The following is a 13,181-nucleotide window of genomic DNA, read 5'->3' on the forward strand; positions in this document are numbered from 1 at the left end:
GGCAGCAGCAGTGGGTCTCCTTACCAAAATCAGAAAATCCGTCCTTATTTCATGCATGCAATGGCATATATAAAAACCTTTTTGTTGGAGTAATTAAGGCAAAAGCTCAACCTCAGGAGTTTTCAGAGGATTAATAACTGCATGAACTAAAGCCTCAAATATTTAGCATAGCTAAACATTCTCCATAATATGCCCTTCAGAAAAGGACAGTTACTTCTACTACATACTATTTCAGTATGTGGTCAGGAAGAAAAACTACACATTCTCATAGTGTTACGCTATGTCTGTGAAATATGACAAGGGGGCAATTTGAAGGATGCTGTTAGCACTAATGCTCATTTTGACTGAACATTTCTGCAAAGTTATCAGCAACTCCAAATACATTTAATATCTAGACTTGTTATTTCCAAGAACTGTAGCTTAAAAAGTCTGTTATACATTCCCCCTGCCCCCCCAGTTTTGTGATACAGAAAACATGTCTACTCAGAAATTTTGACTGAATTTTATTAATAACTACAACTATTAACAACAATGATTTGGACTGTAACCACTGACACGTCTAACTTCACTTATTGTAGGTAAATTTAAGTTTTCAGTCAGTGTTTCAATACCATTTTCAGTTCTGACACCCAGTCTGGGTCATCTTCCTCGAAGTCCCTAGAAACAGATTCCAAAATGTTATTTTGTGAAGCAAAACACACCTTTATAAATCTTTGCTTTTTTTCCTCTAAAATTATCCTACACATAGAAGAAATTACATTAAAAATATCAACACAGGGGACTTACTTGCTGTACCATTATGATTAAGGAACCAATAGATGTTTTGTTTTGAACTTACTCAAATAAGTTTTATCAAAAGCAAAACCAAATGATACTGAGAGACTGCAAATGTGTTGATATGAACAGCTTGCAGCTGAATTGCAGCAATACATGTCTAAGTAGTTCATCTCCAAGTGCCACAAAAATAAACAATGGCATGAACAGAGATTCTGAGAATCCAAGAACCACACTCCCTCCCCTAAACATACACACATCTGTAAATTACAGTATTTCTGTTGGGAATGTGTTGATGTACATTCTGCTTTTAAAAAACAGAAGGGGATCACTAACATAACTAGGACATAGAAGTTAAAATGTCTCTATAAATATGTCTCAATCAGTAGGTACGAAGTGATTTAATCGCACTATGCATGAAAGGGTACGGAGAATGGACATACGTGTCATCTTCATCAGATCTAGGCTCAAGTCTCTCCCAGTCTATGACAATAGCCTCCTGTTCACCATCTACTTCATCAGATGCTTCAGTTTCATCGGAAAGTGGACCTCTCAGTACATTTTCAGAAGCTTGGAAGGTAGAAAAACAAAAATGTCAGCAAAATCCTTTAATTTAAAAAATAAAATCGGTAAGAATACAAATACAATATAGCCTTTCTAATGTGTCTCCAGTTCTTAGCAGATTCCAGCACAAGCTGTTAACTTTCTGAAGTGGGGAGATAAACTAATAAGGCAACGGAAGTGCAGAACAAGTATTTATGACTGTGGCGGTGCATATCTAGAGGGTGCAGTTATCTTCAGCTGCATCACCTTACCATCATGTCTTTGAAACAGGGCACTACTGACTTAGTGAAGGTCGATTTACCTGATGGGGCTACAGCCTATTTATTGCACCTCCCTGATGCGTGCACCAGGCTGCACAACTCCGCAGTCACTGACTACATTTTTGTCACAACCGTACTCAGCTATTGAGCTGCAAGTGAAACTCTGTCCTAAGAGATGTAGTGGAGTCGTAAAATCACTTATGAGTTCTAAACCTGGCTTCTAGTAAGGCAACCTTTCATTTGGTAAACTTTAAAAGAAACTAAGCAGCCTGCTGTGCTATCAAGTGCACAATCCCTATACACAGGGGCTATGTGTTTAAAAAAACCCAAAAGTCTTTGTGTTGCTCACAAACTGGGGATTTACCTGGTTTATAAATTGTGTATGTTTTAAATGCTAAGCTGACATCTGCATTACTGAGAATGTTCATCAGGGTCTGAGGAGTTTCCTTGTTCCACTGCTTTCGTGGCTTGTTTTCACTGAAGTTTATGATGCAGCCACCTAGGTATAAAATCACTAGTAAATACTAAGACAAAATTGCATTAGCAGTGTGGATTACAAAGGTCACATTCAAGAGAGAAATGCAGAAAGGAAAGAGTCTAGATGTTTCCATCTGTAGCACTGCTGACCTCTCAACACGCTGAGGTTGACACTATCAGCATTAAGAGGAAAGAAAACTGTAGAAGGCCACAGGGGAGCGTTCTGCTATCAGGGAGCCAGGAAAAACTGGCAGAAGAGTGTGAGGAGTCAGACTCTCTGCAAGCTTATTTGGTGGCTCTGTAAATCTCACAAAATGGAGCCTGTCACCGCTTTTGTGCATTTAACACAGAACACCTAAATACATGCATTCTTCAGTCCTCTTCTCTTGCACTCCATATAATTATCAGGTGGCGTTCCTACCACAGCTTGGGAATTTTCTCACTACTCATACCTTGATTATTTATTTCAATAGCATCTATTCACATTTACTTAGAATACAAATCCATAACCACATGAAATAATTATAACAATCGCATACAGTGTGGGGCATTTTAAAATTGAAACATTTTACAGAAGAAATCCCATGTTAAGTGTTCTAATAAAAAGCTGTTGATGTGGAAGAAGATTTCTCCCTCACATCGTTAATGGTTTTCGTTATCTATCTGTATGTTAAACGACAACATCAGTAGAGGTTAGGATGTTATATGCTCCCAAGAGTATGCTGTACTTGAAAGCTAGGCAGCTGTGTTCTGCATCAAATTAACTCCTCAGTGTTAACCCAACAAATGGCATATTAAGAGGAGGGCTGGTAGGATTAATTTCTTAGTGAAGATAGTAATTTTAGGGTTGCTCATGTTACCTGTGGCTTTCATGACCCTTTGCAATCCTCCTGTCACACAAGACCACTAAGAAACTCCCTTCATCATAGTGGACTTTCTGAGTGTTCATTGATAAAATATTTTAAAATATTTTTTACATCATTTTAAATATGCCCTGTAAAGTTTTTGCTTTTAAAATCTGTGAAGAGCCACTGATATTACCTGAATTAAAACCACATTTAATTAGATCTTACTTTTAGCCTCTTCAGATGTAAAACTGGAAGAAAGCAAGGACGCATTTTCCAGGATATCCACTACAGTATTGGCTTCCCTCTTTTCCCATTGCCTCCTCTGGGGATGTGACAAATCAGTAATTCCTGGGAGGACCTCAGAAGTTTCTGCTGTTATTGCAACAAGAAATAGAGATGATAACCATGTTTGTGAAAACCAGTTCTAAGATACCGTGCTTCACTAACAGTGATGTTTGATTTGTGGGTGCAATGCTGAACTTGGTAAGGACTCCCCATACGTTTAGTCTATACCAAATGTTTTCAAACAGTCATTTGTTAATACTTCGGCCACGATTTTAATTTCTTATTTTTTTTTTAAATCTCAGATGAGCAGTAAGACTCAATATAATTGTGGAAGTACCAGACAGTGGCATGGTTTTCTATAGGTGCAGACTTGTATGTTCTACTTGTTTAAACGGCTGGATCACTGACATTTAGATATGACTCCACAGAATGAAATGCATGTAAAACTGTAGAACTTACCCTCTTCATCAGACTTCTCTTGTTCCTTTGTGCTTTCACTCAAATCCCTAGTAATATCTTTCCTTTCTAACGGGCTATGCTTGCTTTCATCTTTGCTTTGCTTTAAAAGAATAAAGACTATATTAATCATTATGCTTGTTGTCGAGAAAAACAAAGGAGTAATACTAACACAGCATTAATTATTTTAGTTTTGCTATTAAATGGCTGGCCTGAAGATCTGAAAACTAAACCAGTGACGCTATGAAGCCAACTGCAATTGCCCTGTATCTATTAATGCATTGCATTTCACACTGCACACCCTTTTTTGACAGACAATCTCAGTTTTTGAAGCTAAGCACATACATAGCTACTTGATGCAATCTGTGGGTTTGGGGTTTTTTCACATTTAAGAAAAGTAGAAATATAATGGGTCATATTCCCAGGGAAAATAAGATGCACCCAAACATTAAGCTTCTCAGATGGACAGGTCTATTAAAAGAAAAAAAAGCCCCACTGGCAACAAGTTTTGAAAAATATACTCAATATGGCTGAGCCAGGCTGTGCTATAATGTACCCACAGGTGACTTCTTGGCCACTTGTAACTTAATTCTCCTCACCTGAAATCTCACATGGGCCCTAAAACGTCATGAGAATTACATTCAGACTACACTGTTTCCACAGTAGCTTGGTCAATACGTGTCCCTAAAGCCAAAACATGCATAAATTTTTGCAGTATCGCAAAACTTAGAAAAACAGGAGAGGGTGGGTTTGGGGTGGTTTTTGGTGGAGTTGGGTTTTGCTTTTGTTTTTTTCTGACAGGGCTATAAGAAAATCCACTTTGAAACTAAAAGAAATGTGGGAAGCATCAAAAAGTTACAGTGGTGAGAAGTGCACAGGAAAACTCTGCAATTTAATCACAGATGACAGCTGGATTAGTTAGGCTCATCTCTGGTTTAGCATACTAATAATTTTCCACACGATCTCTTCTGCAGTGCAGACCATACTAAATTACAAGTACTATATTTGAATACTTACCCTGTTTTTTTTTTCATTATTTGAACTTCCTCCAGCCATGACATTACCTGATACATTAAGGAACAGGTTCAAGAGTTAATACCTTTAGCAAACATTTGTGGTAAAGTGGTATTCTAGAGGTATGACAGCAACACCACTAAACCATGCAACGAAAATTCTGTGAATGCTTCTTCACTATTCTGTCAACGTGGCTCATTCTCAACAGAGAGTCCCTGTACTATTCAGTTCCATATGTGTACAAATTTTGACGCAGCTAAATTTATGCAGAAGAAGAAAATCTAACATTCTCTCTAAAAATTAAATAATGAAAACAAACTGCTTCACCATATTCTGAAAAAGAAAGCACTGTCATATTTAAAATATATGCAACAGCTAAAATCTTTGCTTATTTTAAAGTTGACAGGATTAATTTCAGCACAAGTCTTAAAACTCACAATGTATGAGTTGTAGCTGTGCACTGTACTTCTCACGCTGGAATATAATTTACACCCTTTGACCATTTTTCCACACAAGTTCAATAATACTAAATTTTGAAAAAAGTAGATTTGAACATATAATACTAATGTTTTATAGATGTATTTGAAATTTTCCCAGTCATTTTGTCATTCCTCAAGAAAAATGTTACTGACTTACCCTTTGGTCTTGCTGCATTGCCTTCATGTTTCTTGGTTTCCTTTAACACCTGCTCAAACTCATTTGTCATCTGGAATGTGTACGAAGAGATGCAAGTACTGTGCCATTTTAACCTTTCTTAAATTATTGTATATGCTATTTGTTAAAAATCAACTTACTATACCAAAGCACAGCTAAGAATATATAATTTTAGCAGCATCATATCAGCCATTCAACTTTTATTTTCAAACCAAACTCTTTTAAAAATCATTTTCTGAAAAGGCTACAACTGTATTTATGGCTTTTAGAGTAGGACCTACACAACACTACATTTCATATTGTTATACACAAACTACAAAAGAAACTGATTTAGTATCTAAAATGTACCTACTACCATCTAAATCTAGAGACATAGAATATACCATACCTCAGAAGGCAAACAATTTTTTATAAGTTTGGTTAAGCAACTTCTTGCAAGAATAGTACTGGCTGATGGACGATTCTTGGGATTTCTTTTAAACATCTGTTTTATTAAGTAATGAAGTTCATAGGAATAGTGAGATGGTAGTGGATTGTAGGACCCTTTGCATATCTTAAGGATAAGATGTTTCCAGCTATTGGCTTGAAACTGCATTAAAAATAAATGAACATTAGAGAACGGAGTTTAAGTGTAAGGTAAGAAGAAGATGACATAATTTAAAAGCAACTTTAACATTTATTATACAAAAATGCATGGCATGTATTTATGTAGGCTCTCTATTACCATACTGATTGGCTCCCAGTTTTGACAGTTTCAGAGCTCTAATTCAGAGGTGTGGAATAAAGACCCTGAGTGAACTTTCATTTACATTTTGTAGGGCTATTACATAGGCATTTATTTATGTTAACAGTGACAGAATACATTTTACTGAGAATGAAAACGTCACAGTTTGCATAAAAAGCTTGACTAAAACCACATCATAATGGACACTGTAAACAATAACCTGTGCAACTGGAAACCAGGTGAGAGTTACTCCTATAAATTAAGGCTTGTTCAAATTTTACTTCTGTAGGAATACAGCATTGAGAAAATTTGGATCATCTTAGTGTCTTTCATATGCTTGAGATCAGAATCAAACTGCAAGAGTGCAACTGCAAGCTACGAAAGATGCAGACTTCGATTTAAAAACAGAAATAATCAAAAGTAGTCTATCAAGGCACAAATACCCTCTTGCAAATCTGCATGAAATTTCTGAAGTTGTTACTTTCCTCAACTGACTCTTAACCAGTCGGTAATTACTACTTCCAAGTGCAAATAATCGGGTGACTGCAATATCAGCAGGGACAGCTACAACCATGGATGACAACAGCCTGAGCAAAAATGGCTGAGAACTTCCATCTCCATCCAGAAAGTTCTTTTATGGTACAGCCCGCTGGCTTGGTTGCAGAGTGCCAAGCATCCAAGGCACACAGTATCCTTTTATATCACCTCTGATAGATTATGCAGGAACATATGTGACCATCACATAAAACCAGATACAAACATTTCAGTGTTGCTAAAAAGGGAAGGATACTCCACTCCTCGGTGTCCCAGCTCTGAGCTCTGACTGAAGAGCTGTGACATTGCAAAGAGTTGCCACAGACCTGCTTAGGCTCACAGATGCCCTATGCACAGACTTCTTTATTGCTCAGTCATGTACAGTATGAACTTTTAAACTCTTGAACTGCTACCCATTGCAGGTGTAAAGAATCTTTTGCTGATACATAGGATTTCAAGGTATAGTATTAGCTCAATGAAACAAAACTGCTGCTTATAAAAAAACTAAGACAAAATGACCTTAACTTAGGATGATCTAAATTGCTTGCAAAACAAACAGATCCTGATAAGGGCTCTCATGTTAGCCACACCTCTGTATATAGAAGCCAGAGGAAGTTAACACACAAGCAGCATAGCATTGACACTGTAAAAGACAGTGTCCCAGAAGTAAGAGAGGATAATGCTTGGACTTCAATTTGAAGAATAAGCAAACAGGTGTATCACTGATGCCAGGTACAAAACTGCTTATCGTTTTCTATATTTTGCTATACTTGCATAGAATATATGCTGTTTAGCAAAGATTTTGAGTGTCTCTGCCTCCATCTGGAGTGATCATCCTGATCTTATAAAATGCAATGCTCGTTGCAACATCCCTGCAAATGTCTGGAACCAGGCTGGCACCTGCTGGACTCCTTAGTAAGCCCCAGATCAGCTCGCTGATATTTAGGAAAATGAACCAAGAAAGAAAAAAAAATAATTTTTTCTAACAATTTAGAAAATTAAGTGTTTCACAGAAGAGTCCAATAGGTCCAAGAGCTGCTGAAAAAAAGAGAAGGTGTGTAGTGGAGGAGGGGTGGGAAGGGTGAAGCAATATTTCCCTCTTTCAGAAGCAGCAACAAACATGTGTAGTCAAATAATTAATTTGCTGTGAATCCACCAAACTACAGCTAACTGCTAATTACATTTTAAGGAATTCCAAAACTTTTCTCATAGCAAAAAAGCGATACTTACCGGATGTCTAAGAGTGCACAGCTCATATAGAATACATCCCAGAGACCATATATCACTGTAGGTATAGAGATGAGAAATTTTGAGTCAAAAATTGAAATCCAGTATTCTGTCTAGAAAAAGTGAAATTCATTGTGTGTACACAATAGAACTGAATAAACTAAAAATAAATGTAAGTAACCATAAAGACAATACAACTGTGTTTAACCTCTCCAGTGGAAATGATCTTGCTTATTTAATTCCATCCTGATGTAAAATGGGATGACTGTGATACAGTTGTAGTTGGCTTTTTATTCCTAGGATACGTCCTAAGCAATTTGCTGCAACAATATTTATCATCTACACATCAAAGCCTTTGTATTCCATGGCCCTTAACATCAGATGGCAGACACACGATCCTAATTCTAAGAGCTGGAATTCTCGTGTTGCCAATAAGAGCTCTCCTACTGAGAAAAAAACCATCATCTTCCACCCACAGTTAGTACTGTCACCTGCACAAGAAGCAGCTGATGCCTTTCTTGGAAGTAGAGCAGAAAAGAATTAAGCACTAGAAGGTTTTTTCCCTCCTGAGGAAAACGAGTCACTGGGTTCAGGTACTACTAGGGTCACAGAACAGATCTAGGGGAGGGGATATAAAGTGACTGAGTACTTTGGAGTCTAGGAGGAAGCTGTGAACACCATACTAGCAACATGCTCTCAGAAGTTCTTGCATAAGGACCAGAATAATCGGGCTTTGTATGTTTAAGTCATCAGTTCTGTAGCCTTTAACCCTTCATTATCAGGACTAGCAAGAAGAGCTTAAAAAATTTGAGCATCCAAAAAAATAAAACCAACCAAAAGAAACAAACACATACATATGTAAGTGCATACATACATATGCATGTTTGTAGGTATGCATTTACTCTCCCAAACACACATCAGTTTTCAAACTTTTAAGACTATAACACTGTATACTCAGTTACCTAAGTAAAGAGGAATTTAGGCCTTTCCATCTTAAAAACCCCTGTAATTACCTTTTTCTAAATATTCCTCAGCTCAGTGACTTCTCCAAACTACATGTGGATAAGCCGCAAAGACAGACTGAGACAATAAAAAGATGTACATCAGTCAGGCATTATTTGTGACCACTGAGAACACGAATACCTCTTGTTGTTGTACGGCATGCTTTCCCAAATTTCTGGAGGTACATAATAAGGAGTTCCCACGTATGTGCAAGCATATGATGCTGGACTATTGAAACAATGAAGAAGAAACATCAGATGAAAATTAATTATCTAAGAGATGTGTACTATTTATCAATGGTAAAATAAAACTGTACACCACTGAGATCAGTGGAGATATCTACATACTGTGCAAGAAGGCAAGCAGATCCAAAATCTCCCAATTTGACTTTTCCAGTTTGAGTGAGGAAGATGTTCTGCATTTCAAGAGAAGGACAAATTTAGAAACTTACATTTCTTCTAGGAAACATTTCTGTGGTTTGTACATATAGAAAACAGTGACAATCACTTCTGATTTTTTATCTGTATATTTCCTTTTACTCACTTCTAATATTTCTACCAAAAAAAAGTTAAGAACTATGTTGTGTTTCAAGGAAGATAGAAAGGTTACAGGGCCTAAAGCCCTAGCATCAGTAGCAGAGGAAGAATCAGAGGTTAGAAACGCTTTACTCTCTCTGCTGTACTCAAAACTATTAGGGCTACACTTCTGAATTTCTATCATCCTGCTAGGAAAAAGTAAAAAAGAAAAAATTGAGAGGAAACATATTTACAAATGGTGCACTCCATACATGCTTCATAGTTATGTTACTGTTTTAAATTACACGCAGTCTGTCACAAGCAATGGGCGCTATCAGCAGTGTGGATATGAAGGGTATAGCTACACTTAGATGATGTTTACACCCACAAAATTACATCATCTCACACACTCAACAATTTCATTTCCTTAATATTCTTAAGCCTAAATGAAAAACTAAGCATGTAGCAGTAGCAGGAAATTATGAAAGGGTGAGTTGAACTTTTGCATGCAGAAGAGAGTTTATTAATGGCAACAGAACTTGCTCTGTTCACCTTGGATTTGATATCCCTGTGCAACACTCGTTTATCGTGAACGTGCTTCACACCCAGGCACATCTGCACAAACCAGTGAAGGATCTGAAAAGAGTAACTAAGAGTCATAACAGCTCAGTGCTGTATATAATGAATACTTTACTAACAGACAAAAAAAACATTAAGAAAAAAAAAAAAAGCCCACAACCCACATTCAGAATATCTGAGTTAAAAGTAATTCGAGCACAATGGCCTCCAGTCAGTATGGAAGACTGAAAATTCTTAAAGCATATTTTAACACAGCAGAAGGAATATTTGCTACCTGTACCTACAAAACCATAATAATACATAACACTAATTAAGCTAGGGAGTCACTACACGGCATTTTAAAGCATGCCAATTACAATTTCATAGCAAATTAAAAAAAACAACCAAAAAAAACCCACACTGAGATAACTGTTTCTAAAAGGAAATGTGTTCTTTTTAAAAGTACAAAATAAAGTTCTTGCAAGATAGCTGGCCAATCTTAATATTAGATTAGGTAAGGCTTCTGGTCTTTTAATTTTAACCAAGATCAAACTTCTAACTGCGCAGGAAGTCATTTTGCAATCATTACCATGTCACTTTGGACCTCCTCCTAAGTAATTTCATAGCCCTGTGACAAAAGTTAATTTGCAGAATGACTTGAACAATTAACTGCTACATAATAGGCAGGCAGTGAGTTTCCTGGCTAGCTTCATTTATCCAACCAGATTTATCCAACTTCCTTTGTAGTAAGTACCTCTTATTATGCTTTAAGTTCTGAAGGCTTAAATTTGTGTTAAATTTTTACTTAATTGCATAAATTTATGCACGCAAACCTGACTGTATTTTTCAGCCTCCACATTTCTCAGATGCAGACAGCAATTTCTTTCTTACTACTTTCAGTCCAATTGTCATCTTGGTCTAATGAAAATTATGAAAGAAATAATGCTTCTAGTCTATCTATAAGCGACTGTTTCATTTAATGTATTTTAAGGTGTTGGCATATCTATAATTTGGTTTATGTGGTGTAGGGTGCTTCAGTTTCCAAGAAAAAGAATTTCTAGGTCCTTTGTTCAAAACAATGTCTTTTCTTACCGTATCTTCAGGGAACAACTTTCCTCTTTGGTGTTTAATCTTTTGCATTAGATCTCCATCATCACAATATTCCATCACTATATACAGATGTCCGTCAGCTAAATTTTAGGTAATTTAGGAGTAATTAGTAATTTCATTAGCAGGCTAAGTATATTATCATTACAATAAAGCTTCACCTACATTCTATGTATTATGTATCATAATAAACACCTATTTTGTTTATAACTTGTACTATAAACAAAAACAAAAAAATAATCTTGTTCCCCCTGGAGTATGCAATTGTAAACAAAACAAAGACATTCTAAGTTTTTATATTTACCTTCAAACGATTCTTTATAGGCAACGATGTTTGGGTGTTTCATTTTAGCCAAAAGAACTGCTTCCTTCCTAGAGTTCTCTACATCAGATGAAGACTGAAAATGTAAGTACACTTATATAAATGTCACACTAATAGTTATTCATATACGCACTTTCCAAAAGGAAAATATTTTTAAGACTTGTTCTTCAGTTATTTTAAAAAGTCACTTAGAAACCTCAAGAGCCCATCATTTTTTAATCTACCATTTATTGCTAGTTGAAGACTTCTTTGCTTTTTGAGTGGTTGGTTTTGGGTTTTTTTAATTTGAGAGGCTATTTTCCTACTTCAGTTAATGACTTTTTACTATTTTAACAACACCGAACTATGTAACAAAGCAGCACACAATGACTGTGGAACAGCTCACAGTCTACACTACACGAACCCAGTATAAAGCCAAGTGCACAGGTACTATCTGATCTTCAGCCTTGGTAAGACCAGTGCCTCCCATATTGTGATTTTTTGGTTAGCTAAATGCAGAGAAAGTAACCTGAATACCATCACCAGCAATAACACGAGGCTCATTTCCTCATTAGGTATTGCTGATATCTAATACACAAAACTCTCAGCAAAAGTGTCCAGCGTTTCAAAAATACATCCAGAATTATGATTTTTTTAAATTTTTATTTAAGTGGTGGGTGATGTACATGTCATGCTTACCATAGGAAGTCTTATTTCCTTCATTGTGTACTTCTGGTCACTGATTCTATGATGAACTAGGAGTGCTCTGCCAAAGGATCCCTCTCCTAGTACTTTCAACACTTTGTATTCTTCCATTCTTTATAAGCCTAGGTCCAACACCCCAAAAGCTCTCTTTTACAAGATGATCTTCTCAATTTTGTCATGACCTTGATTCATTTTTTAAAATTTGCTGCTAATATAATTTGCCTGAGGAAGAAAAAACCTTGCAAAATAACGAGAATGGGTGGTAAATGTGGGTATATATACAACTGTTCTGCATCACAATAAATACAATTCTGACCGGTTATCATGATGTTGCAGGAAGTTCACCTCAAAGTATCATACAGTGTATCTCTGCATTATTTAGTTTTGAATGCTAAAACTCTTTGAAAATATAGATTACAGACCTAGAACTTAGCTTATTCTTATTGTATATTCTTTACCTGCACTTCTGGAAGTGGCTTCATAAACAAAACTCACAGGCACAATAATATAAACAATAGGCTTCAAGCATCCAGTGACAATTCTCACCTAAAACAGCGTGAGCAGGATCAAACTGGGAAAACCGATGGGTTTTCATGCACAAAGACTTCAACTACTGGCAGATATAGACTAGAACAGAATAGTTGCAGTTAGAAAGGAGCTACAACAATCATCTAGTCCAATGCCTGACCACTTCGGGGCTGATCAAAAGTTAAAGCCTGTTATGACAGGCATTGCCCAAATACCTTTTATACATCTCCAGGCAGGGGGCACTGACCACCTCTCTAGGAAGCCTGTTCCAGTGCTGGACCACCCTCTTGGTAAAGAAACGCTTCCTAATGACAAGTCTGAACTTTGGCCCACGCAGCTTTGAACCATCCTGTCACTGGATTTACAGGCTGCGTGCGTTCTTCAAACCACTGGTAGTTATCCACGATTCAAACATCACATGATGTTTTAATGGGCCAATGCGTTGTTTTTAGAAGGCATCTCAAGGTTTGTTTCTGAAAGGATAAAATGCCAATTTACTCAAAAGGCTTAAAAATAAAAACGCCTATTAATCTACTTGAAAACTCTGAAAGCACAGAACTGATGACTAAGGATGGTGTTTTTCAGGGGAACAGGCACATTCTGTGCCTGCTTCACGTTAGCAGCAGTCACCCGGCAGCTGCGGCTCCC

The 13,181-nt window shown here is 36.8% G+C and overlaps 1 protein-coding gene across 1 annotated transcript; it reads right to left on the bottom strand.

The window, feature by feature from the left end:
• Window positions 1-611: 611 nt before the first annotated feature.
• Window positions 612-12,119, bottom strand: NEK3 (NIMA-related kinase 3; the record flags this gene model as incomplete). Its single annotated transcript, XM_010136096.1, has 15 exons — window positions 12,000-12,119; window positions 11,304-11,397; window positions 10,985-11,082; window positions 9,887-9,970; window positions 9,167-9,234; window positions 8,961-9,047; window positions 7,821-7,875; window positions 5,721-5,921; window positions 5,315-5,384; window positions 4,682-4,728; window positions 3,668-3,767; window positions 3,149-3,295; window positions 1,963-2,097; window positions 1,218-1,344; window positions 612-657 (listed from the first exon to the last, which is right to left on the bottom strand). Coding segments are annotated over exons 1-15 (1,476 nt in total), but the record flags the coding sequence as incomplete, so codon positions are not given.
• Window positions 12,120-13,181: the final 1,062 nt, after the last annotated feature.

The sequence above is a fragment of the Buceros rhinoceros genome, unplaced genomic scaffold, assembly GCF_000710305.1.
Source record: "Buceros rhinoceros silvestris isolate BGI_N320 unplaced genomic scaffold, ASM71030v1 scaffold34485, whole genome shotgun sequence".
In the NCBI taxonomy this organism is placed as follows: Eukaryota; Metazoa; Chordata; class Aves; order Bucerotiformes; family Bucerotidae; genus Buceros; species Buceros rhinoceros.